Below are 23,661 nucleotides of genomic sequence, written 5' to 3'. Positions count from 1 at the left end.
AGACATAGGGTGTGACATGAATGTCTAGATACCTACACACGCACTCATGCACACATTCCTGCGTCATAAAGGATTGATTTTTTTTTTAACCTTGGTGTTTTGTATTTGAGCTGTGTGCTAACAGTCAGTGTCAATGTCTGCCTTCCGAGCTGTGGGCGATTCCCATTGCTGTGAGGTTTCCTCCAACTGGACGTTAAGTTACTGAGAACAGGAATCAGGGATGCGGTGGCGCGTATGTTCTGTGGCTACCTGGTCAGCATTCATAAATGGTGATAATGGATTGAATGCTGCAGTTTCAACCTTCCTGACAGCAGAGGAGAGTGTTACTTTGGGGCATGAACAGTTATTGATCCAGCTGGGCCTTCGTTAATGAGTCATTTGGCTTACAGTGTTCCCGAGTCACAGGCTGTCCTGAAGATCACCTGCTGACTCATGGGTGCCCTTGTTTCCCCGAGACCTCCTGCAGTGACGTGCCGAGGAAAGGAGCCCAGGTCTGTGGGTGGGGGACTCGTCCTCTGAGAAGCCTGCAGCTTCTCCTCCAGGACCCTTCCAACTCCACCTGGCTGGCTGTGGAGAGAATGGGCAGTTGGGAGCATTGGAGGGGGAGGGAGCATAGAGGAAGCAGCAGGAGACACACCTGGAAGCCCAGGGGAGGGAAGTCCACCTCCCTGCAAGTGTAGGGCAGTGAGAGGAGCCCTGGCACCAGCAGAGCAAGAAAGAGATCCATGCACCGTTCAGAATAAGCTGTCACGTCGTCTGGGTGTTTAAGATTTATTTATTAATGATACGTGACATTTAGCATTTCTCAATGCCTAAGATTAACGCTTTGAATCCTGATAATGCTTTTGAGCTGCTCCTCTTGGGTACTTGTGGCATCGTGTTGGCAGACCCTGAGTGAGATCTTTAGTGGAGTGAAAAACAAAATGTATTTAACTGGGAGTAAGTAGAGCAGACATTTGAGAGTTTGCTGGGTCCCAGACAGTGTTATGTGAATGAAAATGTTGGAAATGTAATCTGGATCCTCAGGGAATTTCTGAAGTGTTGGGAGAGGAGATTTGATGAGCCGAAGCAATTGGAGAACAGCATTCTAGGGTATAGAAGCAAACTATCAACTGTATGGTGAAGAGCTCACTGAGGACCGGGCTAATGGAGTGGCTTCGTGCATTCACTCAGTAGCGATTGAGAGACTTCTGGGCCAGGGCTGGGTGCACACGGGGATGAAATATAGTCCCTTCCCTTTCCACACCTATGTGGTAACAAGGAGCTAGATTAGCAAACAATTAAAATCCAACACGTCCTACTGTACAAGTATGAGAGAATGCTGAAGGAGAAGGCGGGTGCGAGCTGAGCCTTTACCACCTGAGTGAAGGAGAAGGTGGGTGTGAGCTGAGCCCTTAACACCTGAGCAAGGAGAGGTTCTCTGGCTTAGGTTAATTTCACAGCTGTTTGGGGGCAAATTGGAGTATTTTCCTAGCAATCTTTAAACCACTGTCTTCTATACTGCTTAACCTGTTTAAAATAACTATGAAGGAAAAAGATGCTTTTGAATTATGATGATTGTAATGTTATTGACAGATCTTAGATGGTAATTCTGTTTTCCTTTTCTCCTTAGTGTCAAATCAACAGTGCCTTGACATCTTTCCACACTGCTTTGGAACTTGCAGTAGACCAGAGAGAAATTCAACATGTCTGTCTGTATGAAATTGGTAAATATGAAATGTCTGTCCAGCCTCTTGTTAGGAAGTAGTATTAATGCAGTATTTTAGCTTTCATGCCATTCGGTGTGTGTCTGCAAAATGCTTGGTGCCTTCTGTAGTAAGAAGGACTTCAGTTATTCCCGTAGCACATGCAATGATACTTCTCTCTGATTCTCATTACGTCTTTATAACATTTTTTCTTTACAGCATTTTGATTTTTTAGGATAATAGGCGATGTTAAATGAATTGATTAAATGACCAGAAATACCTTATTGGACTGCATTAGAATTCAAAGCTCTTTGTTCCTCCTTCCCACCAATGTTTACTTGAGAAGAAAAATAGGAGACAGGAGATAGTTGGACTCAAGTCCCAGTGTTTTTCACCAACTAGCTCTGAGACCTTGGACAAGTTGCCCAAGCCTTCCTAGCCACATAGTTGCCATTGGAGTTAAGGTGCCTCCTCTTGTAGCTGCTGTGAGGTTTAGATGACATGACGTGTGAAACCTCATGCAGGGGGCCTGGCACCGAAGGCCCTCCATACATGTTAGCTGCCACCTTCTGCTTCTCCCTTACTGGAGAGACAGTCACAAACAAACCTGGAAGGATTTATCTGCCTAAGATTTTCCCCATTCTCCTCCAGAATTGTTGCTATGGGTCTTTGCTGACTGCATTAAAACTCTGATCCTATTACATTAGTAATTGCAAAATCTTTCTGTGTAACAGTTTCTCCATTGTGCTGGGAAGAGTAAACACAACTTTGAACTTGAAACAAAAAAAAATTTTAAATAAGGGACTCAGAGTTTCAGCTTAGCTAATGCTACAGGGTCACATCATGTAGCACATAAAAGGGAATGACAGAGGCAAAGAGAAAGGAGAAATGATGAGATAGTGATGAGACTCCAAAGGGAAATTGAGACTTAAAAAGCTTTCTGCGGAGGGACAGGGAAGTGGAGACAGAATGCTCAGGGAAGCAGTTGACACCTGTCAGTTTGGGGGGGTCAGGCCCTGTGCTGCCTGCCACGTGCTTTGCCTGCTGTGGACACAATTGTCTTCCTGAATCCTTTTAAGGAAAACTGAAAACCAAAAGATTGCGAACTGCCCAATAAACAATATTACGTTTTAAATGCCTGTTGTGGTTAAAAAAGAGGAAATGATGTATAATCCAGTGGAAAATGTGTTTTTGTGTCTTCTACACTCTGCTGGAGCTCTGCTTAGTAGCCGTAATATAGAATGAAATGTGTTTCAAAGAACTTGAATGAAAAACTCTAGCTTTGATGGCCTTTTGTTGGTGCATCATTTCAAGTCCTATGACAGGATAGGATGTTAGAGCAGAAGGAATCTTAGAAATCACCCAACCCAGGCCTTAGGAAGGTTAACTCAGGAGTTGGTAGTAACTCGGGCTTCCAATTCAGGCTCAGAAGCCTGAGTTTAGTACTTTTTTCTGAGTTATTCCTGACTTATTCCTGAGTTATTCCCGACTTATTTCTGAGTTATTCCTGACTTACTCCTGAATTATTCCTGACTTATTCCTGAGTCAGTGCTTCCTTCCATCTCTATTTTGTATTTAATTCAAATCTTTCTCCGCTATCTATGCTAGGATAAAAATAATCAGCCCAGGCCGGGCACGGTGGCTCACGCCTGTAATCCTAGCCCTTTGGGAGGCTGAGGGGGGCAGATCGCCTAAAGCCAGGACTTCGAGACCAGCCAGGTCAGCATGGTGAAACCCCGTCTTTACCAAAAATACAAAAATTAGCCAGGTGTGGTAGTGGGTGCCTATAATCTCAGCTACTCAGCAGGCTGAGGCAGGAGAGTGGCTTGAACCCGGGAGGCAGAGGTTGCAGTGACCTGAGATCCCACCACTTCACTCCAGCCTGGGTGACAGAGCGAGACTCTGTTTCAAAAAAAAGCCCAAATTTGTACTCTAAACTATGTCAACATCACATCCCATAGAATTTGACAGTGAATTTTCTGAAGCGTATATCTCACCCACTCTTCCTCCCACAGTTTAAATGGCAAGTCTCAGTTTATACAATTACGTAGTGATGCACCTGATAACAGATTTTTTTTTTTTTATGGAGGCAGTATCATGTAAAGGGAAGTGTGTTGGATTTTGATCCACAGTTCTTCCTTCTTAGCTGTATGGCTTCAGCAGGTAACGTACCTCTTGATACCTTAGTTTTTTTTTTTTTTTTAATAAGACAAGGTCTCACTCTGTCATCCAGGCTGGAGTGCAGTGGTGCAGTCTCAGCTCACTGCAGCCCAGACCTCCACGACTCAGGTGATCCTCCCACCCCAGTCTCCCAAGTAGCTGGAATGACAGGCGTGCACCATCACACCTGGCTAATTTTTTATAGAGATGGGGTTTCACCATGTTGCCTAAGCTGGTCTGGATCTCTTGGGCTCAAGCGATCCTCCCACCTCAGCCTCCCAGAGTGCTAGGATTACAGGCATAGGATTAGTCCTTGCTAATACAAGGACACTATTAGCCACCTTTGCAAGGTTGTCATAAGGATTAGAGAGCGTTACATGAAGTGCTTACCACAGCATTGGCACACATTAGGGGCTCAGGTGATGGCGGATACTGTGATGAAAAGTGGGAATAAAATCCTTTACATTTTAGTTGCTGCAGTTCCTTACTAGAATGCCTATCTAACTGTTTTGATCCGGGAAGGTGGGGTTCTTTCACTACCAGTGTGCTGAGGGAAGGTAGGGAAATGCCTAATTTCTCATTGGCTTGCTGTCTAGATCTTATAAAGTTTTGAGAATGAGTAGGCCGAGCACGGTGGCTCACACCTGTAATCCCAGCACTTTGGGAGGCTGAGGTGGGCAGATCACTTGAGGTCAGGAGTTCAAGACCAGCCTAGCCAACATGGCGAAACCCCGTCTCTACTAAGAAGACAAAAATCAGCCGGGCATGGTGGTGGGTGCCTGTAATCCCAGCTACTTGGGAGGCTGAGGCAGGAGAATTGCTTGAACCCAGGGGGCAGAGGTTGCAGTGAGCCGAGATCGTGCCACTGCACTCCAACCTGGGCGACAGAGCAAGACTCCGTCTCAAAAAAAAAAAAAAAAAGAATGAGTGGTAGTCACCGAGTACATAATTGAGTGGTGTTGCTTCCACTGTTTCTTATTGCACCTGTGTGTACTCTTGGAGAAGTACTGCTGTGCTTGGGTTAACCTCACGACTGTTAGGACGTAAATTGGAGTGTCTTTCTAGAAATCTTTATGCCATTCTCTTCTGTGCTGTTTTATTGGTTGTCTGACTCAAACCTAAGTGCCTTGTCTAATTCAAACTTTACACTGAAAGTATTTAAGGGAAAAAATAATTTCTTAGGTTTTCAGGTTAAAGTTTTTTATGCATTTCATAGAACATGCACAGAGAATGATCGCCATATCAGAGACTCGTGGCTTAAATATGGGTCATAGAGCTCAGAACTTTAGGGTCATGTGCTAAAAATATTTCTTTCATAGGTTGGTGCAGCATGATAGAGCTCAATTTCAAGGATGCATTTGATTCCTTTGAGAGGCTAAAAAATGAGTCCAGGTGGTCCCAGTGCTATTATGCCTACTTGACTGCAGGTGAGTCGCCCATGGTCCCTCAGTGTGCCTCTCTCTGTCGCGAATTAGCTCGCCTGACGTGGGCAGATGGGAGAACGATGGCAGGAGGAAGCAAAAGTTGTACCCTTCCACAGCCTTCCCCAGCACGTTAATGTTTTGTGCAACCAAGTAAATAGTGCTAGAATACTGTGTTCACTGACCCAGGTGAACACCCAGAAATTCAGTAGTGTCCAGGGTGCCCCTTCACCACATGCTTCCCCTCTGGGCCTGGCTTGGTCCTGTTTTCTGTCTTGGAAATTCATATTGTGAGATCTTCCCAGTTATTGTACATTTTGCCCTAAATTGCCTCAACCTATCTCTATCCCTTTACTTAATATGCTATGTTTTTTATTGGGATTCTGAAGAATTTTTAAGAATTGAACAGTCTTTTTTCATTGTGTTAATTTTTTTTTGAGTCTGGGTCTTGCTCTTTTTCCCAGGTTGAAGTGCAGTGGCCTGATCACAGCTCACTATAGCCTCGACCTCCCAGGCTCAAGTGATCCTCCTGCCTCAGCCTCCAGAGTAGCTGGGACTGCAGGCATGCCCCACCACGCCCAGCCAATTTTTTAAAAAAAATTTGTAGCAACAACGTCTTGCTATGGTGCCCAGGCTAATCTCTAACTCCTGGCCTCAAGCGATCCTCCTGCCTCAGCCTCCCAAAGCACTGGGATTATAGGCATGAGCCACAGAGCCTGAACTGTGCTAATATTTTTGTTTGGTTAGTGCCCTGGTTACAAAGTTGCATAGGTCTGAGTCATCTGCTCCAACCTTGTTTTACCTCCTAACTCTATTATATTTGCAGTGTAATATTTCAGATGCAAGGTATTTACATTGCATATCGTTATTAACACCTGTATTCTGTTTTGAATAAGTGTTTTTTTGCCCTTGTATGAGGGGATAGAGATGTGCTGCCACCTGGTGGCCAAAGTAGTTGTCTGCATCCTTCAATACCTAAAGGGCCATGTGATTCAGAGTTGTAGAGGTGTGGAATTGAAGAAAGCCAAGCGGTTGTACATTTTCTGCCTTTAAGCAACTTCATGGAAGCCTTTTCTGGTTTATGTAATGAACTCTCCTCTTGGAGCCACATAAGTGGTTCTTTTACTTAAAATTCAAGACTAATCCAAACATTATTTTCAATACCTTCTTATTCTTAACGTTCAGATTTAATGAACCATCTTCCACTTCCATTCTGCCCTCTTAACTGATCTATTTAAAATAAGATAGGATTGATTAACATTGACCAGTAAGGATATTCTGGATATCTTAAATTCCCTATAAAATTGCATCGGTCCATTAGCAGTCCCCTTTTGTCCATATTCTGCATTGTAATCCCTGTTGACAGGCGTGTTCTCATGGCTCTGTCCCTGATGTTTGAATAAGCTTATTTTTCATGTACTGGATAATATGCTATGTCTCACACTTAAAGGGTTGTTGTATAGAATTTGAAGACATCTCAGACGAAAGTAGCAGCTATTTGTTGAGTGACTCAGTGTGTTTAATACGTTGAAGAGTGGATGAACCCAGATTGAATGGCCCAGAAAAGAGAGGCCTGCACACAACTCAGCGGCCATTAGGTGTAATTGGGCCGCACAGTCGATGGTGGACAGCTATTTATTTTTTCATCTCTGTTGAGTTTCAAATACATAAATGTACGGTGTGGCTGTATAGAGGAACATTAATTCCCACCCCCCCCAATATTTGGCAATCCCAGAACCATACCAATCATAGGAGATGATAAGCATGAAAGATTCTGATATCTGTTTCTGCATTGGGATTTTGTAGAGAGGATAAGACGTGGGTGAATAGCTCCACTACAAAGAGTACATGAGGCAAGGCCAAGGCAGGCTGATCATGAGGTCAAGAGATCAAGACCATCCTGGTCAACATGGTGAAACCCCGTCTCTACTAAAAATACAAAAATAAGCCGGGCGTGGTGGCGCACACCTGTAGTCCCAGCTGCTTGGGAGGCTGAGGCAGGTGAATCACTTGAACCTGGGAGGCAGAGGTTGCAGTGAGCTGAGATCGCTCCACTGCACTCCAGCCTGGCAACAGAGTGAGACTCTGTCTCAAAAACGAAAGAGTACATGAGGCAGGGAAGGAGCACCATTACACCGTCCTGCAGGAGCTGCCATTTGGGCTGGCCGTGAGCTAGAGGGGATGGGCATTCAGGGGCCCCAAACACTGCCACCAGGGCTTAGCTCCCCAGCATGTTAATGTTTTGTGTGACTGTGTCAATAGTTTTGTACTTTTAAAAATTGTGATAAAATATGTAGCATCATTTACCATTTGAACTTTTTTAGGTGTATGTGTCAGTAACTCCAGATAACACTCAGATTGTTTTGCAAACATCACCAGCATCCATCTCTGGAACTTCTTCATCATCCCAAACTCTACCCATTAAACAGGAACTCCCCATTCACTTTTTCCCCAAGACCCTGGTTACCACGCTTCTACTTCCTTTCTCTATGAATTTAAGTAATCTACCTACCTCGTGCATAAGTGAAATATATTTGTCCTTTTGTGTCTGGCTTATTTCACTTAGTATAATGTCCTCAAGGTTCATCCATGTTGTAACATGTGACAGGATCTCCTTCCTTTTTTCAGGCTGAATAATATTCCATTGTATGTATATGGCACATTGTTCGTCCATTCATTCATTGATGGACATTTGGGTTGTTTCCATCTTTTAGCTATTGTGTGGAGTGCTTACCTGGAACATTGTTATACAGATATCTGTTCCAGTCCTTGCTTTTAGTACCTTTGGGTAGATACCTAGAAGTAGATTTGCGTGATCATATACCTCTACTATTCCTGCAACTTTTCTGTAAGTTTGAAATTATATCAAAATTATAAGTTACCAAAAATATTAGAATATCACATATGGGATTGTGTATACTTAGTCTTATTGGAAGAGTCAGTCATCCTAAGCTCTGTTTAGGCCTCATATTTTAGGATAAACAAGAGTCCCGTGACTTTAAACATCTGCATCTTTTAAAGCAACTATCTGGCTGGGGATGGTGGCTCACCCCTGTAATCCAAGCACTTTGGGAGGCCGAGGCGCACGGATCACCTGAGGTTGGGAGTTCGAGACCAGCCTGACCAACAACCAACATGAAGAAACTCCATCTCTACTAAAAATAAAAAATTAGCCGGGTGTGGTGGTGCATGCCTGTAATCCCAGCAACTCAGGAGACTGAGGCAGAAGAATTGCTTGAACCCAGGAGGCAGAAGTTGCAGTGAGCCAAGATCGTGCCATTGCACTCCGGCCTGGGCAACTAGAGCAAAACTCTGTCTAAAAAAAAAAAAAAAAAAAAAATCTATGTATAATTTTACTGCAAGAGAAATAGGTGGTGTTTGTTCTTCAGGGTCTGAGGTGTGGATGTTATAGACCTTTGGGGTGGTTCAGATACTGTTGCTGTTTATGACTGGCTTTAATTATGCGACTCTATAAGAATGTTCTCAATGATCTGAGGAACACCTCAAGCTGGGGACAGCAGAAATATATTCTTTTTCATTGATTTACTGTGTGACCTTAGGCAATGCTCAGCTTTTCCAGATCTTTGCATCCTCTGATCTAAAAATATGGGGTTGGTTGCACAGTACAGCCACTGAGCTTCATTCTGGTTTGGAAATGTTACAGCTGCAATTGATAAGGTCATTTTGGACCAGAGATGCCCCAGTGACTGGGAAAGGAGTTGTCCCTTCCTTTGAATATTCAGCCTCATCACTCTTAATCCCAGTAGGAGGAACCTGCCGTCTTTCCCATTGTCTTTGCGTCCTCAGCTCTCTCCGAGCCTCAATTCTTGGACCCCTGGGCTCTGCCGATGGTAGCCTATCCTGGTACGTGCATGTCTGGGATAGGCGACTGCTTGACCATGCCCAAATGCGAGTATGGGACCAACCTACTTTTAGGGGTGCTCAAGTAAAGAAGGGAGAACTAGCCAGGCACAGTGGCTCACGCCTGTAATCCCAGCACTTTGGGAGGCCGAGGCAGGCATATCACGAGGTCAAGAGGCCAATATGGTGAAACCCCATCTCTATTAAAAATACAAAAATTAGCTGGGCATGGTGGTACGTGCCTGTAGTCCCAGCTACTCAGGAGGCTGAGGCAGGAGAATTGCTTGAACCCGGGAGGTGGAGGTTGCAGTGAGCCGAGATCACGCCACTGCACTCCTGCCTGGTGACAGAGCAAGACTTCATCTCAAAAAAGAAAAAAAAAAAGAGGGAACTAGCAAATCAACTTTAGTGCATTCCAACTGGGGAGTGAAAAACCACATGTGATGTAACAAAAATGAATAGAAATTGATTCCGCACCATCAGAGTTGAGAGGAAAGGACAGAGTTGTGTTAAAATTTCAAGCAGGTAGTGAGGCTGCAGCCAGTGCAAAGTTTGCATAAGGGACAGAGAAGACACAGCAAAGGGAGGATCATGAAATCTTTGGGGCCTGAGGTGAGAAGAAGGTGTGCACACGATCAAAATCTCACTCATTCCTCAAGACTCCGCTCGACCTCTCCTAGCTCCTTACAGCGTCTGGTCACTCTGGAGAGAAATGATCCCTTCTCTTTCTGAGCCTTCTAAAAACCACTTTGGTTCTCCTACCCTGACTACTCCTATCACTACATACATTGCAGCTTGTGGGACCCTATGTGCATGTGTGAGCATGTGTGATCTTTTCAATTGTAATTTCAGTTTCTTTAGGGTTCAAGCACATGTGTTTCTTCTTCACATTCTTGCTGGTGGCTTATAGGTAGTAGGCAGCCAAGGAACTTGGACAGGACAGATTGATGATTTCCTAGGACAGAGAAATCCTCCTTCCACCACGAAGCTTTCATGATCCTCTGGGCTCTTCATTGTTCTTTCCTAGGTTCCTATTTATTCCACTTTCTGAGTATGTGAGCCCTAACTAGGTTGTACACTGTGACAGTAGCTAAAGATTTTGTTATGTGAAAAACTGTCTCCCCAACAAGAGGACAAGGACCATGGCTTTCCCCAGGTCCCCCAAAAGCTCTGGGAACACAGGAACCTGGAAAATAGTTGAAGGACTGCAGGATGGTGCAGTCCTTTGTGGAAAGGTCTTTTTTTTTTCTGAGACAGAGTCTCATTCTGTCGCCCAGGCTGGAGTGCAGTGGTGCGATCTCGGCTCATTGCAACCTCTGCCTCCTAAGTTCAAGCGATTCTCCTGCCTTAGCCTCCCAAGTAGCTGGAATTACAGGCATGTGCCACCACGCCTGGCTAATTTTTGTGTTTTTAGCAGAGATGGGGTTTCGCCATGTTGGCCAGGCCGGTCTCGAAATCCTGACCTCAGGTGATCCACTCGCCTCAGCCTTCCAAAGTGCTGGGATTACTGGCATGAGCCACCACGTCCAGCCCGTTGTGGAATAGTCTTTAAACATATTTGCTCCTGCCTTTTTTTTTTTTTCAAGTATGATCACTTCAGGTGTCCCTTATGGCATTTTCCCTGACTTGTACTTAATAAATATAATTATGGTTTCTTACAGTTTGTCAGGGAGCCACTGGTGATGTGGATGGGGCACAAATTGTCTTTAAAGAAGTTCAGAAACTCTTCAAAAGGAAAAACAATCAGATTGAACAGTTCTCGGTGAAAAAGGTATGTTGGAGCCTATTGATCTGGTGTATTACTTATGATGGGCATTTGTAACCAACACTGCCTTGGCCAGCTTTAGGAAATTATATTCAAGGCTGCCTGTTTACTTGCCACATAAAGTGCAGTTCACCGCCATGCAGAGGATTCTCTCCATGATTGTACATCTGCTCTGAATAGAAGATTCTTGCCTTGCTGCAAATAATGAAAGCAGATTTTTAAAAAATCAATTAGCCCTGCAGATACAGGGCCTCAAAAAATTGGGTTAAGGCTCAGAATGGTTCCCCTTCATGGAAATCTTTAGCAAAAGGTGAAAGATGTATATGATCTGAAGGGTAACTGGAGTATACTTTTTTTTTTAATTTTAATGAAGACTTTTTTTAAATTTTAATGGAGACATTATACATTCTGCAGAGCTAACGAACACGCCTCTAGAGAGAAGGGATCAGTCTAAAGAATTGGGTGGTTTTGGAAGAATACAAATTGGCAGGGCCTAGTGAGAAATGCAGGCTGTCTGGGGTTGAGAATAGAGAACACATCACATTTTGATGTAATAAAAAGCAAATGCGTGTGTCACAGTGTCAGAGTTGCCAGCAGAAAGGCCCAAGACTGTAGAGACAGTATTCCTAATGTATTCTGTACTTCTGTGAATACAGTGTTGCCGTATTACCTTGAGTTACATAGTGTCTTATATCCTGAATTATCAGTTATTTTAGTTTTATATGTTTTTATTGAATGAACATTTAATGAAGCTTTTGAGTATAAATTGGATTATAATGTACAGCAGAGAGCACTGGCACTCAGTAGAAAATTTTAAAATCAAGAGAACTGTGACTAAAAGGCATCTAGTCTTAGTTCTTTTGGTGTGTGTAAGCCCGTTGAATTATTAGCTGTCACCAAGCTTTATAAATTCTGTCGCTCTAAATGCACGTAAATCTAGTTTCATCCCCAACTTTTCAGAATATACACTGCATCTTTTTTGTTTTTGTTTTTGAGACGGAGTTTTGCTCTTGTTGCCCAGGCTGGAGTGCAATGGCACAATCTTGGCTCACCGCAACCTCCACCTCCCGGGTTCAAGCAGTTCTTCTGCCTCAGCCTCCTGAGTAGCTGGGATTACAGGCATGCGCCACCACACCTGGCTAATTTTGTATTTTTAGTAGAGATGGGGTTTCTCCATGCTGGTCAGGCTGGTCTCAAACTCCTGACCTCAGGTGATCTGCCTGCCTTGGCCTCCCAAAGTGCTGGGATTACAGGCGTGAGCCACCATGCCTGGCCCTACCCTGCATTTTGATAGTAGGTTCAGTTGAATAATGAATGAAAGGCATAATTTCCAGTCTGTCAAAAATTGAAAGCAACATTTTTTATAGAGAGAAGAATTGTTATTCTTAGCTTTGAAGGAGAGGGTCATTCACATTGATGATGAACTGTGTGCTTTTAAAGTGTCCGAGGTATGTTTTTTACTTGAATTTGTTTTTGAAAAATGTAGCCTGTTTATTCTAACTCCTTGCAGGCAGAGCGATTTCGGAAGCAAACCCCAACCAAAGCACTCTGTGTGTTGGCATCCATCGAAGTGTTGTACTTGTGGAAAGCTCTTCCAAACTGTTCCTTCCCCAACCTGCAGAGGATGAGTCAAGGTAAAAAATTTAAAAAAAACTCAAAACTGTCTACTGGACACACTGGCTTCTTCTGTCAGTGCTGCATTCTTCAGTTTCCTGTTTATTTCATGTTTATCTCATTGGAGTCAGGGAGAGTACACATCTCTCCTTCTTAGATAGAGGGTGTCGTGATGAAGAAAATCCTGTCACTTAGGTGATGGGAGGAGGAGGCAGCACTGCTGTGGACAGATATGCTTGCCTTAAACATGTGATGCTTTTGTTATAAATGTTATTAATTCTGTAGCTGTGGGAGTTGCTGGAAGCATACATTTTTTCCCACCCTGAGAGTACTTTGTTTCCTTTAGGTGTGATTCACATAAATAAAAAGATACTAAAGTGTGGCCTGGTGGGGTGGTTCACACCTGTAATCCCAGCACTTTGGAAGGCCGAGGCAGGCAGATGGCTTGAGCCAAGAGTTTGAGACCAGCCTGAGCAACATGGTGAAACCCTGTCTCTACTAAAAATACAAAAATTATCTGGGCGTGGTGGTGTGCACTTATAGTCCCAGCTACTTGGGAGACTGAGGTGGGAAGATCACTTGAGCCCAGGATATCGAGGCTGCGGTGAGCTTTGCTCATGCTCCACCACTGCAGCCTAAATGACAAGAGTGAGATCCTGCCTACAAAAGAAAAAGGGAAAAACAGAAATACGTTCTTCTTCATATATGTGCTGTGTTTTCCCAAGAAACTTAGTATTGACAATGTAGACATAATATTCCAGAAATAGTTTGTAAGCCACTGGAGAAAATTTTTCAGATTTTTCTCCAGTTGCTCTTGTTTTTGGCCAAATATAGCACGATCCATTGTGCCACATATTTTTATCATCAGATTTCCTGCAAATCCCTTTTGCCTATTTCTTTAAAAAACAAAACAAAAACAAAAACAAAAAGGTCCTTCCTCAAGTGTGAAAACAAAACATTGCCAATTGCCAATGTCGCTTTTCCAGAGATCAAAGGAATGAAACTCCGTAAGAAGTTTTGTACAGTGGCCCTGTAATTCGAGTAGATGTGTAACCCTCCCAAGGAGGAACTAGCAAGGAAACAGAATATTCTTGGATGTGTTAAATTCTGCTATGTTCTTTTTAATTTTTTTTTTTTTTTAATTTTTAGAGACAGGTTTCATTCTGTCACCCAGGCTGGGTGCAATGGTGTGTTCATAACTCATTGCAGCCTTAAACTCCTGGGCTCAAGTGGTCCTTCCACCTCAGTCTCCTGAGTAGCTGGGATTACAGGCGTGTGCTACTGCACCTGGCTGCTGTATTTATTTTTAAAGGAGTTGCATAATTCAAAACCCCTCCCTTCCTATTGAAGCAAGTATAGAACATCTATAAATGTCTAACTCAAAGGAACAATGAAGAATATTAAGTATCTTTTTAATACACAAGTACAGGATCACATATTTAGAGATAAAATACAAATGCAAATATAAGGTAGGCAGTAATTAACATTCACAAAAACAATTACCAGTTAAGTGAGATTTGACAAAATATTCTCTGAACCCCTTTCCAGGTATCAAAATGAAAAAACTAACAACAAAGATGTGTGCCTGGAAGGGAAGACAGACAGTATCTGAAGTGAGCATGAGATCATTCTCTAATATCTTTGCTAAATTTGACCCAGTTCTCAGGTCTATTAATTAGATTATATTATTCCTCAATGGTAAGCAGTGATGGTACAAACTGATCCAACCACATACAGTACAATGAAGATCTTTGTGGAGAAAGTTATGTTGCAGAAAAAAGCAATAGTGGCAATGTAGATCATAGGCATTTATTAAACTCGCATCATGCCCTCTCAGTTTTGTGCATTTAGCTTATCAGAGTCCCCATCCATAGCTCCCTGTACCAGCAGAACTAGTGAGAATCCTATATCCTTGTCTTGTGGTTTCATCCATAACCTTTCCCCACCCACCTGCCCTTCTCCACTGCATTCTTCCTTTGTGTTGTTTTTTGCTGTTCGTGTTTTGTGTTTTTGAGACAGGGTGTCATGCTCTGTCGCCCAGGCTGGGGTGTAGTGCACAATCATGGCTTACTGCAACCTCTGCCTCCCTGGCTTAAGCAATCCTCCAACCTCAGCCTCCTGAGTAGCTGGGACTACAGGGGCATGCCACTACACCCAGCTATTAAAAAAAAATTGTAGAGATGGGGTCTTGCCATGTTGCCTAGGTTGGTCTTCAACTTCTGGGCTCAAGTGATCCTCCCGCTTTGGTCTTCCAAACTGTGGGGATTCCGAGCATGAGCCACCATGCCCAGCTACACTGTAAACATGTTTGTTTTCTAGGTGCTGCAGGCAGAGTGATCCTGTTAAAACCTAATCATGTTGTGTCACTCTTCCCAGAATCCTCTGTGGTCTCTCATCTCGTTCAGAATAAAAGCCCAAGTCCATTCAGCGGCAGGCAGTGCTCCCAGTCTGTAAGCCCCGAGGCCATTGTCCCTCCCTGCTCTTCTCCCTTGCTCAGCACGGTCCTCCTCCCTGCTCTCGGACACACCTGGCCCCTGCGCCTTTGCACTTGCTCTTCTCTCTGAGAAGGAATTTTTTGTTTGTTTTGTTGTTGTATTCTAAGCACCTAGAATTGCTTGGCAAATAGGTGCTCAATAAATATTGAATGAATGAATTAGTGTAATGAATGAATGAATGAACAAGTGAATGAACTGCATTAAGGTTTCCTTAATTAATGTTGCCGCCTTAAGAGTCTCTGAGTTCTTTTTCTTATGAGCGTATTCCCGGCCTGGCTTTCTGGGGCAACTCCTGCTTCTACAAGATCAGCTTCTATTCTTCACATTTACCTCTTCCTCTCGCCTTCAAATTACTTGTTCTGTAACTTCAGTTCTCTCTTTCTCTCTCTCTATCTATATATAATATTATATAAAATATAAATATGTATATATAAAATAGTAAGATATATATCTTATTGAATCTCAGTATCTTTATTAGTCTTTGGAAATAATGGTGTTACTTCCTTTCTTCCTCATCAGCCCCTTCGTGTTTCCATTCTGCATCTTTCTCATTTTCTTGGAAAACTCCCATAACATTCTCTAACCTGTGTGTCCATCCCCCACAGCTTGCTGTTGAAGTGGAGGGGTCAGTTCTCATCCTCTCCCACTGACTAGTACAGTACCTCATACAAACATGGAAAGGTGCCTATGGCATGGCAATTTAATGTGAAGTCATTTTTAAGAAATTAACATGGCCGGGCGTGGTGGCTCACGCTTGTAATCCCAGCACTTTGGGAGGCCGAGGTGGGCGGATCATGAGGTCAGGAGATCGAGACCACGGTGAAACCCCGTCTCTACTAAAAATACAAAAAATTAGCCGGGCGTGGTGGCAGGTGCCTGTAGTCCCAGCTACTCGGAGAGGCTGAGGCAGGAGAATGGCGTGAACTCGGGAGGCAGAGCTTGCAGTGAGCCAAGATCGCGCCACTGCACTCCAGCCTGGGCGACAGAGCGAGACTCCGTCTCCAAAAAAAAAAAAAAAGAAATTAACATAACTTCTTTTATTTAGAGCAGTTTTAGGTTCATATCAGGAGGCAGAAACATGAACTGAAACATTTACCTCACTCTTCATGATATTGAAGGAATTAAGTGAATGCATTTCCTTACTGCTGTGTTCACTCCCCTTCTTTTTAAGCTTGCCATGAAGTGGATGACTCAGCTGTTGTTGGATTAAAGTATTTGCTTCTTGGTGCCATACACAAATGTCTAGGAAACTCAGAAGATGCTGTTCAGGTAAACTGTTAATGTTGTCAGGGCTGAAGAAAATAAGTCACGAACACGTACATACGTGCTTGTGAATAAGAAAAATGAAAAAGCACTGAACAAAACCGAACCTCCCACTATAAACTTTATCCAATCGATTTGGTTAATGCCATCTTCTCAGATGCTAGAAGTTGATGATGGTTAATACTAGTTTTTAATTAACTTGAGATTCTGAGAATGCTTCTTTATATATGGCCTCCGTTTCTGGCACTAGTATTTATCAAAGATGACAGCCTCCACTGGAGAGAGGAGGACATGAGGAGGCAGACAGTTTTGAAGGAGCGGAGTGAAGCCTCATAGTTAGACAAGAACAAAAATGATCAGACATGTCAGTGTGCATTCAGTTTTCTCTCTTTATAACTGCAGATTATTGATGCAGCCCTGGGGGTCGAGCGAGAGAGTTGTTTTTTTGTTTGATTGCTTGTTTTGGAGAAGTATATATCAGTGTTACTTTGACTACTCTTTGAAAGAATCAGTGTACGGTGGCCGGGCGTGGTGGCTCACACCTGTAATCCCAGCACTTTGGGAGGCCAAGGTGGGTGGATCACTTGAGGTCAGGAGTTTGAGACCAGCCTGGCCAACATGGTGGAACCCCGTCTCTACTGAAAATACAAAAATTAGCCGGGTGTGGTGGCGTGCACCTGTAATCCCAGCTACTCGGGAGGCTGAGGCATGACAATTGCTTGAACCCAGGAGGCAGAGGTTGCAGCGAGCTGAGATTGTACCACTGTACTCCAGCCTGGGCGACAGAGCGAGACTTCATCTCAAAAAAAAAAAGAATTACTGTACAGTAATAGGAGACTTTTGGCTTTTAAATCCTGGATGATAATGTCCTTGTAAGTTTAATCTTTCAGTATGGGCTTATGATAATCACAGCCCTAAATAGCTTATTTTAGATCAAATTCTTATGTGCTAGCAAGATACAGTCAAGATGCATGTCAAGAGATCGTAGTTACCTTGTGTGTTTTCTGTTTTAAATATTAAAATGGGATGTTTAGACTCTTAGATGCAGGTAAAAGATGTTCTCAGTGATAAAATCAATAGAGGCTAATACGTCCCCTGGAAAAACAGTAGCACAAATTAGGCAGTCCAATATATTCTGAGGAATGCACATCAGGCAGCATGGAAAGGACTTCTAAGATGTAGATAGGAAAGAATGAAGATGAGGAAAGAAGAGAAAATCTGATCTCGAAAACAGAGTATGAGTCCCCCTTCCCGCCCCCTCTTGAAGATTATAATAAGCCTTATGCTAAGTAGGGGAATGAATTCATCCAATAACATTTGCATTCCTTTCAGTACTTCCAGCGAGCTGTTAAAGATGAATTGTGTCGTCAGAATAACTTATATGTTCAGCCATATGCCTGTTATGAACTTGGCTGTCTTCTATTAGACAAACCAGAGGTAAGGTCTTATATATATAATATAATATATATTTTTAATGATGTTCAACAAAAACGTGGCAGTGAGCAAACACAAAGCACCCTTCATTTAAAACAAACTGAACACAGTGTTCTTCATTTTGTTTTCCTTGATTTTACTTAGAATGAGTCCGAGAAGTTAGTAATACTACCTTACTATCTTTAAGGAGGTAATTTCTTCCCTAGCATTCAAATTACAGTCATACATCTCTGAATGACATGCTGAGAAATGCACTGTTAGGCGATTCCTTCCTTATGCAAACGTCATAGAGTACTTACACAAACCTAGGTGGTATCACCTACTACACAGCCAGGCTGTATCTATAGCCTATTGCTTCTGGGCTGTAATCGTGTACAGCACGTTACTGTATTGAATACTGTAGGCAACCAAAACACAATGTTAAGTATTTGTGTATCTAAATACAGAAAAAGTGTAGTAAAAATACAGTTTTTAAAAGATAAAATATGGCCAGGCTCAGTGGCTCATGCCTGTAATCCCAGCAGTTTGGGAGGCTGAGGTGGGGGTATCACTTGAGCCCAAAAGTTCAAAACCAACCTGGGCAACAAAATGAAACTTCATCTCTGCAAAAAAAAAAAAAAAAAGCAAAAAACATAGTCAGGCATGGCAGCATGTGCCTGTAGTCCCAGTTAACCTAGGGGGCTGAGGTGAGAGGATCTCTGGAGCTTGAGGTTGCAGTGAACCATGATTGTGCCACTGCACTCCAGCCTGAGCAATAGAGCAAGACCCTGTCTCAAAAAAAAAAAAAGTTTATAGCTATATATAACTTACTGATTCAGATAAAACTTTTTGATAATCATTAATTTTAAGATTGTTTAGTAAGACTTTTAGTCTTAGTTGCCTTTTATAGACTATGAAAAATTATTTATCAAGTAATTATATATCAAGTAATGTCCTCATGTAAATGAATAAACATCTTTATATTAAAAAATATTGGGGCTGGGTGCAGCGGCTGACACCTGTAATCCCAGCACTTTGGGAGGCCAAGGTGGGTGGATCGCTTGAGGTTTGAGACCAACCTGGCCAACAGAGCTAAACCCCATCTCTACTAAAAATACAAAAATTAGCTGGGCATAGTGGCAGGTGCCTGTAATCCCGGCTACTCAGGAGGCTAAGGCAGGGGAATTGCTTGAACATGGGAGGCAAAGGTTGCAGTGAGCCAAGATCATGCCACTGCATACCGCACTCCAGCCTGGACAACAGAGTGAAACTCCATCTCAAAAAAAAAAAAAAAAATATTGGAGTCATTATACTTGAATGAACAGTTGACTCGTTGCTATGTCTACTGTGAATTGTTTTAATTAACATAGCCTCCTATTATACCATTTTCTGCCTGCGTATATATAAACACAGATTTTATGGGATAATGTGTTTTTCTTATAGACTGTAGGAAGAGGCAGAGCACTACTTCTTCAAGCAAAGGTAAATATCCTGAATCTACCTTTCTCCAGTGGCCCTTCTTATCCCATACAGTGTATCCCTGAGTCTGACTTCAAGAAAGTTTGTGCAGTGATGTTCTGGTTGGTAATATTTCCAGAAAGGAAAAATGACAACCAATTGAATCAGTGAGTTTTAAGGGACATTACAAGATCATAATGTAGGAACTCCGATGAAATTGTTCATCCTGTTTTAGAAACACTCTTAGTCTTTGGGTGGGAAGATAACTTTTGATTTTATAACTATGTCCCTGAATTAAGAATTTCTAATAGTAACTTATATTGAGCACAACGTAAGACTACTTTTTCAAGAATAACACCAGGAAAATTGTCCAAAGAGAACATTATTGACATTCAGTTGACATTTTTAAAAATGAATACAAAGTTTGAGGTTTGAGTAATATGAAAATCAAGTGGATGGGAAACCTTTACTGGGAGTGTCGAGATTTTACTTTGGGAAATGCAAAATTGAGTGTGCTTTATACCACAGCACCCTGTGCAAGCTTAGCTAACAGAGTGCATAAATATCTTTGCTCTTACAGGAGGATTTCTCTGGCTACGACTTTGAAAACAGATTGCATGTCCGCATCCATGCTGCTCTGGCCTCTCTGAGGGAATTGGTTCCTCAGTGACAGACCCGGAACACCCGCTCTGTCCCTCCCCACCCAGGGTCTGCACTTTAAAATAAAAGCAGAGGACAAAGCTCTTGTGAAGATGGGCTTTTCTTCTGAAAACCACCTGTGCCAGGGACACATTTTCCCAGTTAAGCTGACATATTAAAGATCTCCTCTTTTAAACATGTAGCTAAAAAGTAATAATGATGTTGAGGAGGATGATGATGGTATTAATAACTAACCACCTGGGGAGAGGGTTAAGTGACCTTGCTCAAACGTTTTAGTTTTGTGATTTATTATTTTTAAAATAAAATCAAACGGAACATCCAACCCAAGATCCTGTAGGAACACCTACCTTAAGCACATATCTGAATGGGTAACATGATGAGGTACCTGTAAAATTATTAACAATATCATGACATAGCATTTATATTTGTGTTTTGAAAAAATAAAAGTGCTTTCTAGTGTTTTACTTTATCCTCAAAATACTCCAGTGAATAACATAGCACAGATATTCTTAACCCCACTTTGCAGACAGTGAAACTCAGGCACAAAAAGGCAAATTGACTTATCCCAATTAATTATTCCTGTTATCAGCAGAGCAATGAATAGAAAGCAGATCTCCTGACCACCAACTGACTGTTCTTTTATTGTAAAAATAATTCATGTTAATAGGCCAGAATTCCATGTTTTACTTATTAAAAGAACAAAATCTTCAGCTGAAGTTATGTCACCAGAAATACTCATCTCCAGATTGTCTACAGAATGTTTCAAAGCGATGGACACTCTTTTTCCTTTGAAAGCCAACCAAGTAAGAGCAAATATTAATAGAAGATAATTTTACAACTAAAAGTGTGATTCTTTTGCTAATCTATTAGCCTAGTCTATAGATTAGACAAACAGTATCTACATTTTAGGAGTTTACCTTTCTTTGTGAAGATTGTCAAATTCCCAACTTTTGGAAATCTTTTGACACATTACTTGAAAAGGTTATTCGTGAATGAACATAGATTTTGGCCTCAAAATATTTGCTGGTGGAACATTTGCTGGGCTACACAGTGCCAGGATTTAATCATTTTCCCCTTAGCTCAGGTTATTTAGATATTATAAAAGGAATTCCAAGTTATTTTTTTATTCTTCATTGCTAATTTTTGTCATTTAATTTACCTCCATGGCCGGTACTGCAAACCTGTGGTTTTGAAGAATCTAAATACCTCAGTCACTTTTAAGAATCTCTGCCATAATTTGGCTCAATGTTTAAGGTTAGATTTTTAAAGAAATTTTTATTGAGCTAAAGGATATCATTTTAGGGTATCACTTATTTACAAATTCTTTTGGCTGAAACATGATCTCATATTAATATTTTAATATTTCTTTTCAAAATAAAACATGAGAAAAGCAAGTAGAATGTTGGCACATTTAATCTGATTTGACCTTGTTTTGAGGGAATAGTCATAATTTCTTTGAAAGAAGTTATTTCTCACTGATTTTGGCTAAACTGTATTCATATTTCTTCATCTCTGTTACCATTTTTCAGTAGACTGTTTCCAAAATGTTTATTCATATTGACTTTATTCCTGATGTGAATTCGGTGTGGGTTTTAGATAATAGTAAGAGAGAAGAGATTGCTCTCCTATATTCAGTGAATGAGAAGGGAACTTTTTTTCTGAAGAGCAAAATTGGTGTCCAAAAATATCGGATATCTGTTTTTCGGGGTTTTTTTTTTGTTGTTGTTTTTTTTGATACAGAGTCTCGCTCTGTCACCCAGGCTGGAGTGATCTTGGCTCACTGCAACCTCTGCCTCCCGGGTTCGCGCCATTCTCCTGCCTCAGCCTCCCAAGTAGCTGGGACTACAGGTGCCCACAACCACACCCAGCTAATGTTTTTTTGTATTTTTAGTAGAGACGGGGTTTCACCGTGCTAGCCAGGATTGTCTCCATCTCCTGACCTCGTGATCTGCCCACCTCAGCCTCCCAAAGTGCTGGGATTACTGGCGTGAGCCACCGTGCCCGGCCTGGACATCTGGTTTTAACTAGATGGAAGGGAAGAACATTATGAATCTTTAAAATATGGCTGTTGCCATTTTGCTCTCTTCTTAACATGCAGCATAGGTGACGAGCTTTTCTGTCATGATCATGGAGCATTCTGAATCATGACATTTTTGAGAGTTCATTCTTGAATTTTCAGTTCAAAATATTGTTTGAACTATTATTCCACATTCAAAGATTATATAAGGTCCTGTGCTTTTGAATCTTTTTCAAAAAATTTATTTCTGCCTGCTTAAAAAAAATACTTTTATTTCCCCACAGAGAGTTCAGGACTTCAGATTAGTTTGTGTTCAGCTCACTTAACTGGATAGACAATTCTGCGTTTTGCAACACCATCCTGTAGGTTTTCTTTACTAGTCAAAGTGTAGGTCTTTTTAAAATTTTTAATCTTTATTTTTATTTTATTTTTTTGAAACGGAGTCTCACTCTGTTGCCCAGGCTGGAGTGCAGTGGTGTGATCTGTGCTCACTGCAACCTCTGTTGCCTGGGTTTAAGCGATTCTTCTGCCTGAGCCTCCCAAGTAGCTGGGATTACAAGTTCCTGCCACTGCGCCTGGCTAATTTTTGTACTTTTAGTAGAGACAGGGTTTCACCACCTTGGCCAGGCTGATCTTGAACTCCTGACCTCATGATCCACCCACCTTGGCCTCTCAAAATGCTTACAGGCACGAACCACTGTGACCAGCCAGGTCTTTTTTTTTTTAGAGAGTCTATCCTAGGCTTGGTACAGATGGTGCCTGTGGTAAATCTGTGTTAACATGGTGGTAGACCATGGAGAGTGGGTAGATGGAGCTTCTAGACTCCAAAACAACAAAACCACAGTGAGAGCACACTGTCCCATTAGGTTGACTGAAGTCTGAGTACATTTTCTGGCCTGCGTGCTGTGACTCATCCAATCTGTGAACTGATTGTGATCTGCTTGGTAACTTGGTTTGGTGTAAACTGCTCTTAACCCTTTGCTGATGAAGAAAATAATCATATAAGTGGAACTATTTGCATCTATGTGTGCTTATTTTTTTATGTTGTCATCACTCATTCCTTCCCCTGTCCTATTTTGGAGGCTCTCAATGGATCTTCTAACTTATAAATGTCAAATATATTTTTGTATTAGATTGTGCCTATGATGAGAGAAATCTCTAATGTATATTTTATGTATGCTGAACACATTTTTATAATTTGACACACTTGGAGGCATGGTCTAGTAATAATAATGTAATATGTACCTTGCTGGTTAATATAACTAAGATTTTACCTTTATTGGGTTAGGTATCTTTTTTTATTTTAGCACCTGATAGCTGTCTTCTACTGAGTAAAGGATTATAACTTTTAGATGTCACAGAAAATTAGAGTATTTATTGTCACATATTGTGTAAGTCAATTATTTACTGAATTTGCACTTTTCTGTCTCTGCCAACTAAAGTTAAAGGACAAATCATATCTGATTTTTTTAAATGAGCACATGCGCATGCATGCACACACACACACACGCACACACACACCTTTGCTGTGTAAACTTTTCCAGTGGATTTCTTCCTTAAGCAAATCATGGTGGCAAGTATTCAAATATGGTTTTCACTATGAAGATACGCATTCACAAAATCATGATGTACTGTTTTGGTTTCTGTGGATGGTATATTTTGTAGAAAGAAAATTGTTAAATCGAGACCATCCAAGAAGATATATAGTCGAGGCAGATACTTTAGAAGATAGAAGAGGAAATGCAGAAAGAGAGAAGGATAAGGGGAGCAAGAGAAAGTTGGTTCATAACAGATATGCTCCTTTTTCAGTAAAGTATGCAGAAATCACCAAGAGCACAATTTAACTGGC

General features: G+C 41.8%; 1 protein-coding gene and 1 non-coding gene across 5 annotated transcripts in view; one reads left to right on the top strand and one right to left on the bottom strand.

Moving 5' to 3' along the window:
• TTC39C (tetratricopeptide repeat domain 39C) overlaps nt 1-23,338 on the top strand; it is a 123,167-nt gene extending 99,829 nt beyond the window's left edge. For 3 of the 4 annotated variants that reach the window (XM_032152633.2, XM_032152634.2, XM_058438558.1), the window contains exons 7-14: nt 1,613-1,706; nt 5,165-5,272; nt 10,789-10,898; nt 12,403-12,526; nt 16,173-16,270; nt 17,597-17,701; nt 19,121-19,159; nt 19,716-23,337. In XM_032152633.2, coding sequence (XP_032008524.1) covers nt 1,613-1,706; nt 5,165-5,272; nt 10,789-10,898; nt 12,403-12,526; nt 16,173-16,270; nt 17,597-17,701; nt 19,121-19,159; nt 19,716-19,805 — 768 coding nt within the window. In that variant the 3' untranslated portion in view covers nt 19,806-23,337. Of the gene's footprint in view, nt 1-1,612; nt 1,707-5,164; nt 5,273-10,788; nt 10,899-12,402; nt 12,527-16,172; nt 16,271-17,596; nt 17,702-19,120; nt 19,160-19,715 lie in introns of all 4 variants that reach the window. The other variant, XM_058438559.1, reaches the window with a different exon arrangement.
• On the bottom strand, nt 11,125-11,240 carry LOC116469939 (U5 spliceosomal RNA). The gene has a single exon (XR_004248390.1). It is a non-coding gene; the product is annotated as a U5 spliceosomal RNA (small nuclear RNA).
• Nucleotides 23,339-23,661: the final 323 nt, after the last annotated feature.

Source organism: Hylobates moloch, unplaced genomic scaffold, assembly GCF_009828535.3.
Source record: "Hylobates moloch isolate HMO894 unplaced genomic scaffold, HMol_V3 SCAFFOLD_5, whole genome shotgun sequence".
Classification (NCBI taxonomy): Eukaryota; Metazoa; Chordata; class Mammalia; order Primates; family Hylobatidae; genus Hylobates; species Hylobates moloch.
Note: the sequence above shows the minus strand (reverse complement) of the source record. Positions and strands in the feature narration are given on the sequence as shown.